This window comes from Leptinotarsa decemlineata, unplaced genomic scaffold (assembly GCF_025532065.1).
Source record: "Leptinotarsa decemlineata unplaced genomic scaffold, Ldec_3_MD MMD2_tig00000251_RagTag_RagTag, whole genome shotgun sequence".
Lineage (NCBI taxonomy): Eukaryota > Metazoa > Arthropoda > Insecta > Coleoptera > Chrysomelidae > Leptinotarsa > Leptinotarsa decemlineata.
The window spans coordinates 9958804-9981057 of NW_027412547.1; the positions used below are offsets into that span (position 1 = coordinate 9958804).

Consider the following 22254-nt stretch of genomic DNA (forward strand, 5'->3'; position numbering starts at 1 on the left):
TCCATTCTTGAATTTATAAGTTAACTGCCCCTATAATCTTCAGTGTTGAAATTTGTAGTTGCAACCTTGTTCATTTAACTACCTCTAGGGTAAAAACCGAAACCCGTCGTAAAAATAAAATAAGTAGTGGAAATTAGACAAAAGTGTTTTCTTTCTTTTCATTAAAGTGAGAATGCATTCAATGAATAACGACTTACAAAAAGTTATAATAATAATAAAAATAAATGGTATTTGTTTTACGTGGCGGAGTTTAGCAAAGCGCTATTCTTTCACTCAACCATGTTTGAAAAAAAAGAAACATTACAAAAAATAAATGGCAATTTCAGGACAATAGTAAAATGAAATACAAATGTTTATGTTTGGATCATTGTTGGCTGAGCAATTCAGTTTTGAGTTTACCTTTGAATAGCGGTAGTGATGAAATTTTCAAAGATTCACTGAATGAATTATACATTGTTACAGCATGATACGTGAAGGATCGTTCATAGATAGTGCTGTTATGATTCGAAATGTCAAAATTATTGTTAAATCTAAGGTTTCTTGAGTGTATCTGATGTCTGGGAAGGAGTTAAAAAGTGGGTTGTTGTTTTTTTATCAGTTTGTGAATGAAACAGACGAAATGCAATTCTCTTCTGTTTGGCATTTTTAACCAATTCAATTGATTGATTGAAACAGTCACATGATCTCTATAATTCAAGCTGAATATTAGTCTAATGCAGGCGTTCTGTACTTTCTGAATTCTTGCAGAAGTTATGGAATCGATACAAGGGCCATAGACGACTTCGCAATAATTAAACATAGATAGAATCAGTACGTGTGAAAGGGAAATTTTGAGAGACCTACTAAGATAGTGTCTATTTGAATACAGATGTTTCAGAGTACCGTAAATATACAATATAAAGGAGGTTACAACATTATCGATATGCCTATTAAATGATAGTGCAGTGTCAAATGTGACGCCAAGATCAGTTAATTTTTCTGGTTTCACCAAGGAAACGTTTTCTATTGAATAATCAAAGATCAAAATGTTCGTTTTTAAACTGTAGGACATGACCTTACATTTATCCGGATTTAGTTATTTCGATAATACCATTCTACAACCCGTCCTACGTTTGCTGAGAGGTCCACACAATTATCTGTGTTCTCAACGAGGCAGTATAGTTTTAGATCATCGGCATACAAAAGGCAATATACATCTATAACATCTGCAATATCATTAATGAAGATATTGAAGAGCAACGGTCTCAGATTTGACCCTTGTGGAACATCGGAAGAAGCACTATATTCGGTAGATTTGAAACCATTGAGCTGAACATATTGTTTTCGATCCCGTAGATAGGACTAAAAGAGTGCGATTAAGGATGGAGATAATCCAAAGGCTACTAGTTTGTTTGATAGAATGCCATGGTCAAGCCTGTCGAAGGCCTTAGAAGAGTATGTGAAAATAACATCAGTTTGGGCCCTATTGTCAATAGATTCAGCAATATGTTGGGTTACATACAGTCAGAAGGTTGATGACCGTTGAACGATTTTTCATAAAACCGTGTTGGTTTATACTTATATTGCAACTTACATGCCGATATATAACTCGCTCCAGCAGAATCTCAAAAACCTTTGCAAAGTTGCAAATAATAGAGGTAGGCCGATAATTTGAAATATCTTGTGTATCTCCTTTCTTGAAAATGGGACAGACTTTCGATGATTTCAAGATCCTTGGTGTTGTAGCCGATCTTAAGCAGATATTAATTAGTATAGATAGAGGACGAGCAAGCACAAGTGCATAATCTTTTAGGATGAAAGCTGGAATGTCATCTGGACCAGTGGTCTTTTTAGTCTTGAGCGACCTTAGTGCCTGGTTACTTCGTTTTCAATGAAGCTTGATATATCAAGAAAGTGATTATTATCAATATCAGAGTTTGGTTGAAAAGGGGAAGAAACGGTATACCATTGTTTGAAAAGATTGGCAAAACCATTTACGTTATTAGAGGGCCCCTCCAGCAATTGACCTTCAAAATACAGTATTTGTGATATTTTGGTGCTACCTCGTTTATTATTTATAAATGACCAAAATCTGTTGGGATTGATATTCCTCAGTTTCACCTAAGAATTTTTTGTATGCCACATCAACATTATGTTAACAAATTTCAACACACTTTAGTGATATCGCCACCTATTCAACGATAAAATTTATTAACACAAAACACAATGACAAAGAAACACAAAAATAGGAAAGTACAATGTGACTTCGAAGAACTCATCTCGAAGTGAAAAGTTTCTATTTCTCAACAGAATGCTATGTTAACAGCTTCACGTCTCGCACCAATAAAACTATCCTTTCTTCTTCAGCTTTCTTCTCACACCGGAAATATCTGTCCTTGCATTAAGCCCCGCCCACACGGTTCTCGAGTGTTCGATTTGGATTTTGCAATTATTTCATCCCATCAACCACCACTGTATTGACATGTTATTATAATTAAGACATGGGCTGAAAAGTCCCGGGTCTGAGGAAGAAGACGCGTTTTTTTTTAATTGTCTTCATTCATCAACGTAATCAAGAGCCATATAATCATTCCAACTCCGCTCTAACATTTCAATACCACTTTTGTAGAACGATATCTTTTGCTTCAAAATAGGCCCCAGTTTCAGCAATAACCTCTTCATTCGAGCGACATTTCTTACCAGTGAGCATTTTATTGAAGTCTGCGAATAGGCAGTAGTCGCTGGGAGCCAAATCTGGCAAATACGGTGGATGTGAATAATAACTAAACTTTATTTCACTTCAAAACACTTTGAATCTCTATCACTTTACTAGATCACTTCGCGTACCGCACTGTAGCTTCTACTTGATTGTCCCGATATCCTCGTGGCTAGCCTTTAAATATCGTAATCGAATGTTGTCGAAATTTCTTCGAAGTTCTGTCGAAGTCGGTAACATTATTCTCGCTGCTTCTCGATTGGCGGGGAATCATCGTACACTCGCGCGCTCTTAGCCACGTCATGCCTGGTTTATGGCTACCAGTGGCGGCCGGCGTTATTTTCTTTCGGGCATGAATTACAACATTATTAAAAAGATAATTATTGTAGAAGCGTCTTTTACGAAAAGCCAAGGCCAAAACCTAGTTATCCTCTTGAACTCCGTAGGCTTGGTTATGTTAGTTTACGATAAGAAAATTGTCTTTTCCAAGTCCGAGTTATTACAACTAATTTTTCCCCAGTGGCTAGAAAACCTGTACATTATTTGAATCTACTGTGAGACAGCTTAAAGTGGAATATCTTTATGAATTGTAAATACATATTACTATGCAAATATTTGATTTCAAATGGATATGTTCTTAATTTATCAATTCAGTTGTAAGAACTCCCGTTTTTTTGAGATATTGGCTGGTCTATTATACCGGATTAACTGCACTAATTAATTGTAACACCAAAATGAGTTTCCATTTATTAAAATTGGTATTCTACTTTTAAATTATAGCTTTCTTTATATTTCAATGTCTTTTCGATCTAATTTATTCTAAGAGATGTTTTCGCCGTTATATTGAAAACATGGTTTATTGTTTTTTTTTAAGTAAATCTAGAGATATTTGATATTGGATGAAGAAAATAACATTTGTCTAAATTCCACTTAGATTTTTATTTGTTACGACCGGTTTCGGTTTATTAAACTATTCTCAAGTAAATGACGCAGTTTGACAAACAAATTCTCAAAAATATCTACAATAATATAGTTGATGTCATATACAGGGCGTTCCAACAAAAACTTCTTCCCCTCCCCTGTAAGTCAGAAACGGACGTGTAATCGAAAATTTCAAAGGACACATCAATTTTTATTTATAGGGAGACTAATTCTGATGTGGAAATCATACCCGAAACTTTACCCCCCTGCGGTCAGCAACTACCTCCCCCCCTATTTTTTTCAATGGTATGGGGGACCAAGTGATACATTATTCGAAAGGTATTTTGTCCCACTATTACTCCGTAAAAAAATTCGCTGTCGCTCATTTTATCGAGGAAATCAACACAAGTAATATCAATGGCAACAAAATTAACGTATAAATTGTTCAAAATGACCTCCACCTAGTTCCATACAATAATACAGCAATCGGCATTCCCGACAATTCTCTGTCGCCCTGTAGGTAGGTTAATTAAACCTATACGTAAACCTATAACAAAAATTACTTAGTATTGATAAAAAAACACTACTTGTGGATTGCCCCAAATACTAATGGATTGGATGGTTTTGAAATTGGGTTTTTTATACAATTTCTGTTGAAAAAAAACTTTTAAAATCTGTTTTTCCCTTAATCGTACTATACATCTCCGTTCCTTTACAGCACGTATGAAGAATTTTCATGTTTTCTTCATTCATTGTGTGGTTTGTTTTTTATAGATGTCCATATACAGGGTGTCCTAAATTAAGTCGGCACCAGTGCCAACTCCGTTATTATTGACACTATGAATTCGGTTAAATGAGCAAACTAGTAGTATTTTCAATGGTCTTCACGATGTCGAAAACAAAAAAAAATACAGTGGCGTTTTCAAAATATTTCATCAAATATGTTATCATGCATTTCGATTCCTAAAAATATTCCCAACAACAAAGCTCATATCTCCTTTCTTCCCAAAGTTGAAAATGAGCGACTTATGTGGAAATATTCATTTATGTCCCTAGTACAAACAATTTCTTTGTTTTGGCAAATGAACCCTCATGATTGTCCAAATACCCAATTTTTGTACTTACACAAATGACAATACTTTGTGACTAACAGCAAAAAGAAAAAAATTGCGCTGGGATCATCGCCCGTGATCATCATATCGTACCACTCACTTGACACCACTGAGCTATTTGGTATTGATTTACAAAACGATAATTTCCATCTTACAGCCATTCCACTAGCCGTATTCATTTTGTGAATCAAAATATAATGATAACATTGAAACCGTTTTTGTACAAAACAGAAAATACTGCAGAGTCATATTAATTCGGTTGGAAAAAATATGTTTGATTCGATAAAACAGAATTATTAAGAGTAATCAAGTTGCCTTGAATTGTGTTGGACTACTATTTGTCACATATTCTAAAGTATATCATGACAATGTCATAAATTATTTAACTGTCAACTACTGTTTGAATATTTTTCGAAATGCCGTTTTCCCATCAAGAAAAATGTGATATGTTAGAATCATACTTGGTTTGCCAGAAAAATAGCGTAAGAGCACTCCAATACTAGAGCAATTCATTCGCTAATCGTGATTTTTCTAATCGACATTTTTAACATGCTTTTATTAGCTTCACCTGTATGTATGTTTGTCAGTTTGTTAGTTTGTAACTCTCCTTTTCATTTATAGTTATTCCCGTTTGAAGGCTCGGAATCGGTATTTGACAGAATTATCGACATTATTTCTTGATGTATTCACGGGCAGATGGCGCTGTACGTAACCTCCTTGATCTAATTCGAACTCACTTTACATGTATTTCTTTATATGAAAAAAGTATTCTTTTATTAACTCGCGCGCCTGCTGCCTTATTTGTAACCCTCCTTTGCGCTCCTTTGGGCTTGGTAGCTGATTTTCAGGCTCCCTCTCCGGAATCGGAAAATATCAATGATCTTTTTTCTAAACAATATACGGCTGATTGATCCCAAAGTTTAGATAAAATAAGTATAGTTTAAAAAGACTAAAGAACACGCTTTTATTTATAGCATACGAAACTAAAAAATGAAAAATAAATGTAGTTTGTAAAACTAAAAAACACGTTTTTCAAAGAACATCGAACTGAAAAGTTAAAAATATTGGTGTGAGAAAAGCGTGGGCGCTTTGTGCCATATTTTTTGTATATCAAGCGCTAGTATTTTTCGTTCGTCATTGTTTCAAGCTTATTTAAAAAAATATTTTCAACTTTTTAGTTCGATGTTCTTCAAAAGCGTGTTTTTTAGTTTTTTAAACTATATTCGCTACTGATGAGCCGATAAGCCAAGTGTCTTACGGCGACACATCGGATGTCTTGCAGTGAGAATAACCGTGTTCCATGATAGTGAAATTTTACTTCTTTCGTTAGTTATATTATGTGGGAATCCTGCAAATGATATCTGAATCGATTCCATACGAATGTTTCGAATACAAACAGAATAGAGAAAAATGTTTTTCGTTTAATTCAGCGTTTATATAAAAGTATTTGTTTTAAAATTAATTTTCTTTCGTGTAATTCAATGTTTATATGGCAGGGTTTTTTTTCTTCCAGTTTGTATCTGAAAGTTACTTCTTTGCATGATGTACACATCTTTGTATAGAGGTAATTTTTTGAAATTGATTGCTTCCTTTCTTTCTTTGGAAGAATCCCACATTTTTTCTATCAAAATGGAAAAGTAGAAGACTAAAAACTTTCTTTCCCAAAGTTTTACGCACATGTCAGAATATTTGTTATAAGTTCTGTAATTTCAGGTACTATTTGGAGCAATAATTTGATGATAAAAAAAGAATAGAAAAACATAATAAATCAAGAGCATTGCTCGAAAATACAACTAGAATTACATCAAGTAAAAGTGAATGAATATTGATAAAGAAGAAACAAAAATATATAAAATTTGTAAGATGAATAGTCAACAGCCCCGAGTGAACGGATTAACAAACTGAAAGTATTCATTAACATACAAGTTTGTTTTGTATTGTTGTTGCGCTACTGTAAAATGAAAATAGTGTCGACAACTGTCATAATTACTCGTTTTCCCACTTGCCAACTGATCTTTTTATAGTAAAATTGTAAGATATTACGCTAAACGATTTCGTCTTCAGAGGGGAGAAGTAGTTGACCTACAAGCAAAAATAAACTCTCTCCGACATTGAAAATATTATTCATTCTACTCGAAGTTGTTGGTGAACGACTATATCGAAAGCATAGTTTCAGGCCAATAAACCAGGATAACATTACATGTGTTTGTTTGATATTCATTCAGAATGATAGTCGAAGCAGAGACAAACTTTTTTACTTGCTTGATATGAAGTTACTAGCACTGATAGTTGTTAAAAATTAATAAAGAGAACCGAAAGCTCGGTGAAAATTCTATGTATTTTGGTCAAACGTTTATTGTTTCGATCTTATCCTTGGAAATTTGTATTTTTTCAATCTTTCAATAATTCAAGAAATGGTAGAAGGAAACAAAAAGTTCTCATTCAATTTTCCTTGAAAATGTAAAATTTGTTAGAAATACAATTCGTTTTACAGAACGTTATGAAATATATTATAAATATTTGTAGAACGTAGGTAATATTCGACATTCTCTCGGTACTTGTATAAAAAAAACAAAATAATCATTATCTCAAAAGATGAACTCTCAAAATAATTAAGAAAAAATTGGAAAAAATCATTTCCCAGCAATTACTGATCGATTGCAACGAAATTGGTATCTTGTATTTTTGATAGTTTCGAATGTTTTCTGTTTGAACTCCTCCATAACTTGTCAGATGAAATGAAAAGTTATCTATACCTTCACGCGTTTGGTGCACGTTGAAACAAGTATCTATCAAATAATCCTATCCTATTTTTGTTCTAAGTAGACAGAAAAGTGTGATCAATAATACCTGTCATTTCAAAAATGTAGACATACATATATATTTTTACAGATAATAGATCTACAAGACGTTCCCGTTCCCGATTACCTAAATGGCTATGGTTTCATTCTGTTGGCAGTCAACTAGATCAACCTACGAATATGTCTGAAAGTCAGGAAAAAAGGTAAAGAAAATGTTTATTATTCGCATTACGAATTTTTTAGATATATTTGACGATTTATTATTTCAAAATAATCAATTAAGGATACAAGAACTGTTTTCGATTTTTAAATAACCCAGAATAATACAAATTCAATAAATGATTTGTTGTAAAATGGAATGAAAATTTTCAGCAAATAAATAATTTAATTTTTGCCAACGTTTCGGAAACAATATTTAAACTATACACATACACTGGTGTAAATAGTTTCTACAATAAGTTTTATTAAATTCTAAATGCTTATGTTCCCGCATAAAATTTTAAACATGTTTATCCAGTTTGGTATACGAGTGACATAACAAAACTTAATAAAGAAAAAGCTTAGTTACATAGAAAGTACAAAGCAATAATAAATATGTGTTATTACCAAGAATTCTGTAGAAGTAGAAAAATTATTAAACAGAAAGTCAAAGAAGTACATACATCGTATATAAACAGTATTGAAAACGAATTGATAGTTAATCCAAAAAACTTCTGACATTTGTTCATAATAGAAATAATAGTACAAGAATTCCAGGCCAGATGGCCTGGAATCCTATAACAACCCACAATTAATAATGCTTTTAGTAGATTTTTTGAAAATACCTATTTATCACCTATGGCTGATGAAGAAAATGTTGTTTTCAACATCTAACCTAATTGCTCAATAGATGTTAGTGTGTAACCAATAACAGAGTTAGAAATATCAGAAGCTGGAAGAAAATTGAAAGATAAGATGACCTCAGGTCCACACAACATTCCATCATTTCTATTGAAAGACTGTCTGAGAGTACTAGTTTATCCCCTATAATTTTTTTTTAATCTTATCTTGAGAACGTCAGTTTTTCCTGAACTTTGGAAAACTGCCAAGGTTTGTCCAATACATAAAGCTCAAGATCGAAATGAAATCAATAATTATAGACCTATTTCAATTCTAAACAACTTTGCCAAGCTTCTACAAGCAATTCTGTATAGTCGTATCAATCAATCCTCTCGACAGACATATAATATATATATATATATATATATATATATATATATATATATATATATATATATGTATATATATATATATATATATATATATATATATATATATATGTATATATATATATATATATATATATATATATATATATATATATATATATGTATATATATATATATATATATATATATATATATATATATATATATATATATATATATATATATATAAAACCGTGGATTCGTGGGTACTTACCCAAATAAATATTGTTTTTGATATCTTAGTGTCAAATATTTTATTTTATATACCAATTCTCTACCAGCTGATCAATTTTGATTTTAGAGTTTTGTTTTTGAATTACTTTTATTTCGCCTCGATAATTTGATTTTTCTTATTATTGCGGACGTAACACACTCAGATGGCCATAACTCCAAATCAAGATGTATTTTTCAATGCCGAACAACTTTTTTAAATAACAATTCTCGAAATTTTTCAAAATAAGAGTACTTTACTCTTGTGTCTCAAAATCAAATATTTGAAGGTTCCTCGTATGTTACGTGTGTTTTACTATATTATGTTGATACATGTTTAGTTTCAATAGTGTAATACAATGATTATTTTTCAATCATTTGTTTTCAAGTTCGAATCAGAAATTACGACTTTAAACTTGAAATTTTAACTTTCATCTTGAAATTTCGAGAGATTACTGAGCACTAAAAACCTAATTATGAACTAGTATAACAAAATATGTTAACAATGTTTAATTTAAATTGGAAACTTTGATTTTCAGTGCACACTTCGAAAGCTGAAAGTACTCATAATATGTTTTAAAATTAGTTTTATATGTAAATATTCATTACTGACAAAGTTTGGTTGCTATTAATCCACTTTAACGTAATTTTATAACATTGTTCTCAATATTGTATGGGTTAGTTATATCTCACAACATTTAAATTTTAATTGTATTTATTGAAGGTTTATTACTTTTTTCCAGAGCTGATCGTATAGCTCGTTATAAAGAAGAAAGGAGGCGTCAACTTGCTGCTCAATTTGGTACTAGCCAGGAAACTTCTACCGTCAAAGCAACAGGCAAAGATGGAGGAACATCGAGCAGTTCGGAGGGTCCCAGACCCACCAGAGCTTCGAGGTTGAGATTGGCTGCTTTGTCATCTCAAGAAGGAAATTCCTCCTCTCAATTTGTGGGCAGTAGATCACTCAATCCAGAGGTAAATATAAGACAATGTAACTTTTTAATTTTATGTTTTCAATTCGGCAAATTCGGCAGTTGCAGGAAAATACATTTGTACATGTTGTGAGGGATCACTCAACATAGAAATTATGTATACGCTGTCTGTTCAAAAAATAAGGAGAGCTTTCATTTTCTCCAATCATCAATTTCTATTTTGTTCCCTTCAAATCAGTCTCCCTCAGATGTAATACACTTGTGCCAGCTTTTTTTTTAATCCTCAAAGCATTTCGAATATGCACTTTCTGGTATGTTCTTGAGCTATTTTAGCGATTCGGTTTTTATCTCCACAATGGTCGCAAAACGCTGTCATTTCATGGGTCTCTTCAATCTTGGGAACAAGAAAAAGTCGCAGGGGCTAAATCTGAAGAATACGGTAGCTGAGGCATGATTACGGTTTTTGGCAAAACAATTACGAACTAGCAATGACTCAACTGATGCAATGATGCAAAAACCATGAATTGTTTTTCCACAACACCGGACGTTTTCTTCGTATTGCTTTTTGTAAGCGGTGTATAACTTTTGGATCTATACCTAACCACCAATCCAGAAATTTACACAGTCTCCGTAAGGTTTCCATTGGGATTTTCTGACCACAAACTTATTTCAGTGTTGAGTGAATTACCGCCAAATGTTGGATACAATCTAAGCCGTGTAATGTTTGGTATTAAAGATCTGCTGAGTGGGAGGATCTTCAAGACCAATTCCGAAATTTCCCCTGGCTAGATGTTTGTTTCAGCTTTAAAGATCCATCAACTTGTGCTTCTGAAGTCACGGAAGTTATTCTATCCTCCATAGATGCATATATTATTTTTTCAGTAAAACGACCTTCAACCGGCAAACCTTGGTTCAACAAAAATTGCGAGCAAGCTGTCGCCTCCATAATCTCGCCTACCGGCAGTGGCGCGATAATCCCAGTGCCTAAAACCTAACTAGGTTTGTTAATGCTCGTAACACCTACAAACTTAGGATAAATGAAAGCAAAAACTTCTCAATCAGAGAATTAGGAAATGAACTGCTTGCCAATCTCAACGGGTTTAGATCCTTCTGGTCGGTAGTTAAAGCTCTCAATAATCAGAACTTCACAAAATCCACAATTCCACCACTAACATAAGCGGATGGTTCAATTGCAATAACAGCCATAGAAAAGGCAAATCTATTAGCTGAACGATTTGCTCCCCTTACCACAGCCGATTACCTGGGAAAGGCTCCACCCACTATTCGCACACTAGAATTCACAATGCCGGAAATTGACTTTTTCACAGCGTCTAGTCGGGAGAATTTTGAAACAGCTTAATATCGATAAGGCGTCTGGTTCTGTTGGAGTGCCTGTCATCATTCTTAAAAAGTGCGCAAATGTACTCGCACCAGTATTTTGCAGACTTTTCATCGCGTCTTACAAGAAAGGGGTTTTCCTTCTAGTTGGAAGATTGCTCGCGTTCTGCCTTTTCCCAGAAAGGGCAAGAAAACTCTTCTAAATAACTATATGATATCAAAAATCATGGAGAAAGCCGTAAACCCACATATCCTCAAATATTTGGAAGGCTTCAACATCTGGAACGATCATTAATATGGTTTTCGGAAACAAAGATCAACAGGCGACCTTCTATCGTATGTCACCCATATTTGGAATAATGCAATCGAGAAACATGGAGAGTCAAGAGTTGTTGCGCTTGATATTTCTGAGGCCTCTGGCCGTGTGTGGCATGAGGATTTGCTGGCCAAATTTCGATGCTATGGCTTGTCGGATCATTTTTGTGTATGGCTTTTCTGCAAGTGGAAGTCGATGGATATCTCTCAAATACTTTCACCATCAACGCAGGTGTTCCCCAGGTATCCATATCGTCTCCAATCTTTTTTTTATTATATATCAACGACTCATTGGAAAAAACCAAGAATCCAATATAGTGCTCTGCTGACATGTGCTCCTCATTACATTTGGATTCCAGGACATCGGCTGCGGATGCACATCTCTACCAGGAGTAGGAGGGTGAATATCTTAATGAGGATCTAGAAGTAATTTCGAATTGGGTGAAAGTAACCAGGTTGAATTGAATGCCACAAAAACCCAGGCATCGATTATCCCCAAAAAGACAAATGTCTTCAGTCATGTTTAGAATTGAACACTTCAATGATTAATTATTAAAATGTCTAATCGTGCCTGCCTTTCTTTATTAGTATTAATAATAATAAGAGAATCCCATTTTATCTTATCGAAAGAAAAAATCAGTTCTATGTTCGCAAACAATCGCAATTCCTACATATTGTGTAAGTTATTTAGCTCCTTATTAGGAACAATAGAGAGATGAACATGGTTATCTGACATCCGTTGACCTACCTAGTCATGAATGCAAATATCGGACATGTAGTTGTATTAAAATACATAATGCACAATAAACGAATATGATATTTTCTGAAATGTTCATTAATTATGTAAACGGAATCAATTGTTCTCTCGAATACCGTAATCCAATGTTTATCAAATACGAGATGGTTATTGGAATATTTGAAAAAGGATGAATTCATGAAAGATATCAATACTATTATTTCTAGTATGGAAGGTGCTTTAATCAAAGCGTTTGCAGAAGTCATCAAGGGTGGTCAGGAGATTCATTTGATAGAGTAGTAAATATAGTCTCCTTAAAAAATCAGAATGAAAGTATTGAGACGCCCAGGAGTTTCTTCGTTGTCTTTCAGAAGGTTTACATGAAGACGTTAATATAATTAATGAGAAACCTAAACAAATCTTAACGGAGATTGACGAAAAATTGAGCGACAGCGGAAATGCACAAGATTCATGGCTCACATATTATTTGAGGATGCATAACTCTATGATTGTAGGTAATTTCGTTGGTCAATTGAAATCCACGATGAAATGCACACACTTTGGACACTCATCAGTAACCTTTGATCCTTTCTGTCTCTCTCCATACCACAAAGTTTGTGGTATGGAGAGAGTTTGTGGCAATGCTTGGATTCTTTTAGAAGAGAAGAAATTTTGGATGGAAATGAAAAACCGACGTGTTCGAAATGCAAGGAAAGGAGAAAATGCACAAATTCCCTATCAATCCACAAGTTTTCCCATATTTTAGTAATACATTTAAAAAGATTCTCTCCAACGGAATGATTTAGAGGCAAATTGAATGATGTCATCGAATTTATTCTAGAAGGATTGGATATGGACAATTTTGCAGCAGAAAATAGTTGTTATAATCTATATGCACTTTTAAATCACAGTGGGACTATTTACAGAGGGCATTATCCAGCATACTGAAGACACCCGTATACTGGCGCGTGACACAAATACAACGATTCACACTTGTCACCCATTTCACCAGAATTGCTTGTGAGTGGAGAAGCATACGTCCTCTTTCATGAAGGGGATGAAACAAAGTCGCACCTTTAAGATAACTGAGGGAAAGTTTCTTTGTGCAATTATTATTTATTTTTTGTCAATTTCTTACATGTACCTGTTTCGTCAATATACAGGGCAAAACTAAATAAGTGTAAAACATCTAAGGAGGTGATTCCTTATGGAAAAAAATATAGGATCTTTCATATAAATAAAATAAAGAGCATCCCTTGTTAAGATACAGCCCCTTAAAGGGGGTACATAAAATTTGTATAACAATTTTTTTCACAAACACTAAAAAAGTTACAATATTGAAATTAACCTGACGTTTTGTACTACCAAAAAGACACTTAGTCAGAAATTTATTTGGTAAATTTTCGTTTTGAGGACACCCGGCGATTTTGAAAAAATGTTTGCGTGTACTTACGTATTTTGATGCGTAGATGACGAATCCGAAAGAAAAAAGCGGCGCTCTCCCTTATTCACAAAGTTACGGCCCTTCAGAGTTCTGAAAAGGGCAACTTTTCGGCCTTCTTTTTCACAAAATAAACTATTTGAAAATACAAGCATTCATTCACTAGGTCACCTTTACACCTTATTCCTCTTTCTTTGACACTTTTCACTTCAATAATCAACATTTTTCCAACAAAAATGTTAAAAAATGTACGGAGCTGCTTTTTGGTTACATATCTTTGTATTTTACGTTTTTAAGGTTAATGGCATGATTGGTACGACTGATGCAGTCCATTATCCTAAAGTAATTCAAATGTTTTTTATCTTCATTCTTTTGGTCGTAAATTGGTTTTTGGTGGTTGGTGTATTACGAATTTGAAATAGTAGCCGACGGCAAATACCAAATACCAAATACAACTAGTAACTAACCTAAAAATAGAATAATGTCATCAGGAGATGCATTCGTTTTTAAATTAAGTTTTTTTATAAGAATGATTCTTTCTTCTTTAAATGAAAGATCCTATCTTGTTTTCGATGAGGAATCACCTCCTCAAATGTTTTACACTTATTCAGTTACACCATGTATAATATTGTCAGCTAAAAAAAGTATCTTAACAATATCCTATCCACCAGTTACACTACTGCTATATTGAAAGATGTCTCTATAAGTATGAACTCCACACGAATCCGCCTATTCGGGTGGAGTTTTTACACATATATAGTTAACTTACAAAAAAAAAATCCGTATGATCTACAATACGAATTATTCAAATGAGCATCACTTCGCAATGAATTCGATTATATTTCTACTTCCAGAATAGTGTATTTGTAGCATCAGCTTTTTCTTGTTTTCAATCCTCCCTCCGGCAGCAAAGACAGTGGGGTGGATAAGTGTATAATGATTTTTCGATTAGATGAGAATTCCTTCCAGTCTTTCCCAATTTAGTCGTATTTCATATCTAACGTCTGAGATTATGTCTTGCGGGGAGCTGATATCAGTTATCAATTCTAGAGAAGTGTATTTTTTCGCTGCCACATCTACTTTTTCATTTCAGGCAATACACGAGTATTGATCCAAATAAAAACAATGTCAATTTTATTACTGAAGTAGAACTCTAAGGTTTTTATAACTTCAAATTTTTTTGACTTTTTTCAAATTTGAAAAAAGATCCAAACAGAAAAGAAAGTTTCCTCACAAAAATTCTACTCCTGGAACTTTTAGGACCAATTTTCATAATTTTCCCCGAGGGTTGAATGTATGTCTTAAAACTTTGGACCTTCAATGAAAAAATATTATTTCAACTCATTAAATATCAAAATTAAGATTTGAAAACATTCAGGCAGCGACTGGATGAATGAATGAACAATAATCAGCCTTCAAAAAAAGTTTTTTTTTGTGGAGCTATCTTTGAAAAGTCTCAGAATAGATTCCGGTTGGGGAAATCAAAATTATGTTATTTTTCAATTTTTCATCGACAATTTACTCAGATTGAAATTGAAGCGTTTCGTTGATCATTGAATTTTTTTGTGATATTACTTACTATCGATCTGTTTTTCATGAGCAGAAGCTACATGAAAATGATTTTAAAAAATTGTATCTGCTTTTGTTTAAAAACTTGTTTATTGCTTAGGCTTATGAATTCAAGGAAAAATGTTCGTGTTCCAAATTGAGTCGGCACCATTGTCAACTCCGTTATAATTGATGCTACGAATTCGGTTGAATGGGCAATCTAGTAGCATTTTCAATGGCCTTCTCGATACCGAAAACAAAAAAAAAATTACAGTCGCGTTTTCAGGATATTTCATTAAACGATATTTTTTCAAATGGAACACCCTACATTTTATTATGCATTTCGATTCGTAATAACATTCACAACAACAAAGCTCGTTCACCTTTCTTCTTAAGGTTGAAAATGAGCGACTTATGTGGAAATACTTCTTTCTTTCACTAGTACAAAAAATGCCTTTGTTTTGACGAATAAAGAGCTACACAATATCGAGTAAATTTTTTTAAACACCGCCCTTTTGTTGAACACATATTTGTGCCCTCTTAGTACTACGTGTTGCTTTCAACACAATTCGGTCATTAATTCAATAACATTTTTCAGTTCATTTACATTAATTTTTATGTTTCAAATCAACTTACATCATAATAATTATTGTGTTTCATTTTGTACACCTCAGAAATCCTCAAAATAAAAATCTAGAGGTGTCATGTCTGGTGAACGAGGAGGCCACTTAATAGGACCATTTTTAGCAATCCATCTGTTTCCAAAATAGTCTCGCCACTGATATTATGTGCTGGTGCTCCGTTCTGCTGAAAATAGATCATCTGACGAGCCTCCAGATCAAGACATCGAAAAACTCTTCCAACGCTCTTGTTAATAAATTAATGTAACAGGGTCCGTTCCACCATGGTAGAGAAATGGACCGATAATTCTGCATCTGAATATACCACAGCAAACATTAATACTAAATCGTCTTTGTGGATTGTGGGGGTGGACTAGAAATGGATTATGTCTACTACAATAATGAAAATTCTTTCTATTATACATCCCACAATTTGAAAATTTAGCCTCATCGCTTCATATAATACTTCTATAGAATTTTGGATCTTGTCTGCATTTATTCAAAAACCACCGACAAAACCCCAATCGTCTCTCAGGGTCACCAGGTTCTAGTGTTTGCACTGGTCTCAACTTACAAGAAGAAATCTTATGTTTCTCCAGAATAACAGGCGGTGGAACAGCTATTTCTCTGTATCTTCAGATATTACAAAACGTTTTTTAGTTCTCCTCTTATCAAAAACTTTTTGATTGTTCCTGAATCGACGATGAAGCAAGGCAAAAAAACGCCGCTTAGGTCATTCACGATCGGGGAACGAATTGCTGTAGTGTTGGAGTGATTTTACTCTATTTTTCTGATGGCAAACCAAGTAGGATTCTAACATATAATATTTTTCTTGATGGGAAAACGACATTTCGGAAAATATTCGACCAGTTATTGGACAGTTACAATACTTGTCATGATATACTCGAGAATATTTGACAGATAGTATTTCAACAAAGTTTCAAGGCAACTAACTTAATTACTCATAATATGACTCAAGTATTTTCCGTGTTGTACTATAACGGCTTCAATGTTATCATTATAGCAGACATATTTTGATTCACAAAATAAATACGGCTAGCGGAAAGGCTTCAAGATGGAAATTGTCGTTTTGTAAATTAATACCAAATAGCTCAGTGGGTTTCTCGAGTTCAAATCCCAGCGCAATTTCTTCTTTTTGCTGTTAGTAACAAATTATTGTCATTTGTATAAGTACGAAAATTGGGTGTTTGTACAATCATGAGTTTTTATTTGCCAAAACAAAGAACATTTTTGTACTATTAGTGAAATAAATAAATATTTCCACATAAGTCGCTCATTTTCAACTTCAGGAAGAAAAGTTATATGAGCTTTGTTGTTGTGGAATGTAAATAATCAACACCAAGAACATTAATCAAACATCTTTTGTGGATCTATGCTCTTAAAAAATTAGTAGTTAATTTTGTTGCTTGTTATTTTCTAGCATCAAATGAAATAAATCGTTTATTTTGAATGTAGGCTTTTTCATACGTCCATCAGGAAATATGAAATCAAGTAGTCACATCCTATTAAAAAATAAACGAGACAAAATAATCTGGAGTTTTGATTACCCCTGTATGGAAAAATCAATAGTCAGTAAAATTATGGACAGGAAATGAAAATTTATTCCATTTATTAAATCATACACACTGACGGTTATTTTTGAAACATTCCATCACTCTCTACAACGTTCTTTCACTTTTATTCAGGGTAGCAGCTATCGTTCACCCACACATAATTGAAACATCCTGTACAGGGTGTTACGTTCAAAGTTGGAAAGTTGGTAAAAAAGTGTGCATCTAAATACTCGTATCCTTTCTTTAAGTTGATGCTCCCCAAGTTCATTCTCTTTTCTTTCATGTCGTCTACAAAGAGTAAATTCATATCAATCTATCATTCTAACTTTGGTTCGAAAGAATTGTACTTGTATTTTATTTTGGATAGGCTTAATAGTCACGTTTCGGAGAATAGGGAACAATTAATGTATCAAATACGTGGTGAAATATAAGCTAAAATACATCATTTTAACAAACAAAACATATAATAAATATATAGTTTGAAAAAACTAAAAAACACGCTTTTCAAGAACATCGAACTAAAATGTAGAAAATATTTTTTTAAATAAGCTTTAAACAATAACGAACGAAAAATACTAGTATTATTGTGAAAAAAGCAACGGGCGCCTGATATACAAAAATATTGTTTTAAGTTCATTTAAAAACAAATTATTTTTAACTTTTCAGTTTGAAGGTCTTTAAAAGCGTGTTTTTTAGTTTTTTTAAACTATATTCATTTTTCACTTTTTAGTCCGATTCATTGTCAATTTTTTTTTAAGTTCTTTCACTAGTATTATGAATCTTTAACAGACGCACATAGGGGTATTTAGTTAATTTAGCCGGCCAAAAACATTCGTTTGGGTTTTCGAGTTGCTATGGACGGAAATAAAACAAGCGCAATTTAAACAGTATTAAATAATGTAAATTTTTTTATAATTTCCATAAATAGAGAAAAAAATTAAAAAAAAAATTAAATAAAAAAAAATTCGGTCACATGTCTACACTAATATTACATGATGATGATTATGACACATATGATTTTATTAATTTTACTAGCTATACGTATTTATTAAATCAATCATCAATAATCAGTTTATCTCATCCTCACTTTCTGATTGAAGTGCGTCTGCTGGGTTTGGTGTTGCAGATACAAGCATATTCAATGTTTCAGGAAGAAAAGAAGACTTCTTATTTTTCTTTATTACCCTTGAGGCATTAAAAAAGGGATCTAAGCTTCTTCAGATAATTGCCCTATGGGTAACAATGCATTTTTTATTATGTCTGATCCGTGTAGAAGTACTTTGTGCAGTGTGGGTGTCATTGGGTGCCACGGGTAAAGTTTCACGTATAAGCAAGCATTTTCTTCTGCATATTTTTCATATTTTTCTAAATTTATCTCGTATCCGCTAGAAATAGTTTCCAAAATCACTTTCAATCTATATATTAACTCGTAATCTATTCCTATAATATCTGAGGATAGTTTCGAATTTTCAAAAAACCTCCTGCTGGTGTTGCCGTCATTAGTGTTTCCGAAGTTCGCTTTCGGCATGTCAACTAATAAGCCAGTTTCATTGCGAAACCTGGTCTGTATTTCGATTTTCTTATTCATCTCCATTTGTTTTTCCTCTTCTGATTTTCTCTGCCGGTACTTTTCCACAGGTAATTTATACGCTAAGTGTAGAATGCTTTCAAAAAATCGTATTCTCGCATGTAAAATAGAAAGACCGAATTCAGTATCATCCTTTGAAATTCTTTTTTTGTCCTTTAAATTGTTGAATTCTTTGGAAGTTTTCCCACAAATATAGCAACGACTTGTGGATGTTGTTCCAGTAGCTGCGTTGCAAACCTTTCCATCTACCATTGTCATTAGACATTGAGAATGCACCAAAAACTTTTCTCCGTAAATATCCACCTCAGTCGCAACCAAATTATCAATGGAATTTTTAACATAATTGATCTCTTCGTTTGTTACATCAGTTGTCTCTTTGACGAAGCGAAATCTTATTGGACGACAAAATCGGGCAGATGAAGGTGTTGGATTTTCCCATAACACCTTTTGATTGTCCTTGCCGCACATAAGTCGCACAGGTACAAAGCAGCTTTGAAAAATATTTGCATCAGAGTCAGCCTCATTGTCAAGTTTTTGTTTGTACTGTGCTTGTTGGGATCCGTCGCAGCCCCATTTACATATCAACTTCAAAGTGTTCCGCTCTTGCTCTTTTATTGTCAATAAGACTTCTTCTAAGAATTCCGATAAGCGCTTAACAGTAATATTAACAAACATACATACAAACAAACATACATACATACATACAGGTGAAGCTAATATAAAGCGTGTAAAAATATTTTAATGTTACAGATCTAAGGACTTGCCCTAGAACCAACTTCAAGCTATCGATTCATGCACACAGAATTGAAAAATATTAAATAACTTCTTTAGGAAATATCAATGAAAATGCGTAAAATTTCTTGCTGTTATGCTCTCAACAAAAATGCAAAGCTTTGTAAAATTACCGAATGTTCATGAATAAGCCAAACCCTTGGCAATTAGCTTATGGTATTGGTATTATGAAATCTCACTATCCTTCGGTCGAATTATATTTTTGAATGAACCATGTCAAAACCCTAAAAGGATATACTACATTCAATGAGAGAAACAGAAATAAAGTTTAGTTTAATGAAATGCCAATAATGATTTGTAATCGGTACAAAACAATGCTGTCTCAATTAAAATTCAATTAATCAATCTTATTCTCCTTGTCAGTCTCATTCCGAACCAATATCCCTCCCTTAAGCTTTCAGTTACGACCGTTTCAATTATATATACGGTTAAAAGGTGATTGGAATTTAGTGGTAGCCAATGAGCGAGTAATTCACAATTATCATTATTTTTTCATTTCAATCCACTTATCTCATTTTGTTTCTTTTGTATCATTATGTTCTAAAGAATGTAAACTTTCATGGCCAGAGATAACTGTGTCAAAGTTATTTTTCTGGTTTATTGACTGAAGGCGAATTCGAGCGGGCGATAAGACCCAGAAGAAAGAAATCCAAAGTAACTCCAGCCAGACCTGTCAATGATAAACCTTTATTTCCCTACGTTAAACATGTTTCGGACCGGATTGGGAGAATTTTGGGTAAACACAACGTAAACACAATTTTATGCCAACGAAGACTATCAGAGAGATTCCAAGATCGGTCAAGTACCCCAAGGACCTCAAAATCAATATCCTTTATTTATAATAGTGTGTATACAATGTAAATAAAATTTATCTGTATCTCAATTTTGACAACATTTCAGAGAATGGAGGGGAAAGGAATGGGGAGACCCTGAATAAGACGCGCCCTCACGATTCCGGTAGGAAGCGGAGACACAGAGGTACTTCGTCCCCCAGTCGACTCTAATTCTTCTGGCGTCTCCTGCCTGATGTTAGGTCCCTCAAAGATCGCTGGTGGTGGGGGTTTTGAGATGGTTTGCTTTGCCTCTCCAACATGTGTATAACTTTTAGACACTCCGCAAGCGCTCTCCACTTTTCTAGATATCCCGTCGAGCCTTCCAGCTTCCAGCAGACGAATTTGATCGTTAATTGACCCCAACGTCTCGCTCATGTTCATTAAAGAACTAAGTTTTTCGAAAGCCGTCCCCAAAGGGCCCCGATGACTCGTCTTGTTCAGGGGGTTTGTTATCGGTATGGGTGGTAAGCCGTCGGTGTGCAAGTGCCTGAAACTTCATCGCAGCAGATTGTTCATTTGTCCTTATCTATTCGGGTACCTGATGGGATTTTCCCCACCCCACGCATTGCGTTGGGGTAAATCTTTGGGGTCGGTTGACCTGTCTTCTTATTTCAAGGTCATCTAGCTTCTTTTTTATATAGGGCAATCAACGTTATTTGCAGGATGAGAGCCTGCACAGAGAAACAAATATTATACCTGATCTACGTTAGAACCACAAAAAAAAGAACTCGGTTCTCTGAACACAAGAGATATTGTCGCATCGGGTAGACCGACAAATGAGCTGTAACCGATCATGCACCCAAAGAAGGCGCACAGGTTAACCCATTCAATGATATACAGGTACTGGACAAAACTCAAAATTACTATACAAGATTACACAAGGAGGCATTATTAATGTATAAACACAAAGATGATTTCAATCGAAAGAAGGCATAAACATTAATAATATCCGGCCATGTGCCCTAAATAGCACACAAATTAGATCATTCAAATATAACTGCTTGTCATTTTCACCTAGTAAATGAATATCCCGCAATAAAATATCGAAACATTCATTTCTCTCAACGTACCTACACAGTACAGCTTGTCAAATCTAGGAAGAGTAGTGAGAATTGTCTCTTTCTCTCTCTCCCTCTTGCTCGCTCTCATAGTCTTCTAGAGCCACAATAAACCCTTGCGGGTTGTGGTGGAGGATCGAGTAGATCCACTCACTTTGGACCTAACCTTACCATATTATTCTAACAAACGCACATCTAGTGGGCGGGAACATAACGGAATTCAGAAAGCTCTTCCCACTTTTGACAAGCTGCAGAATTTGGTAAATGCCTGCCGAAAAACAACTACTTTCCCAGCTAATACCACGCTGGATATTTAATTATGCAAGATACCTCACAGTGATCAGTCTTGCAGATGTTTCGTCCAGCAGCTTGTCTTGGAATCGCAGTCCGCGTTTGGCTTCATGAGGTTTGGTTTTCGTGAGGCTGCTACGGATAGTGTTCCCAGATCTGAAGCAGGTTCTGATGTTATACTTGGACCCAATTCTTCGTATCC

General features: G+C 34.0%; 1 protein-coding gene across 7 annotated transcripts in view; it reads left to right on the forward strand.

The window, feature by feature from the left end:
- Svil (Supervillin) overlaps window positions 1-22254 on the forward strand; it is a 566272-nt gene that overhangs the window by 268082 nt on the left and 275936 nt on the right. For all 7 annotated transcript variants that reach the window (XM_074173666.1, XM_074173665.1, XM_074173664.1 and 4 more), the window contains exons 3-4: window positions 7621-7732; window positions 9730-9961. In XM_074173666.1, the coding sequence (XP_074029767.1) occupies window positions 7621-7732; window positions 9730-9961 (344 nt within the window). The remainder of the gene's footprint in view (window positions 1-7620; window positions 7733-9729; window positions 9962-22254) is intronic.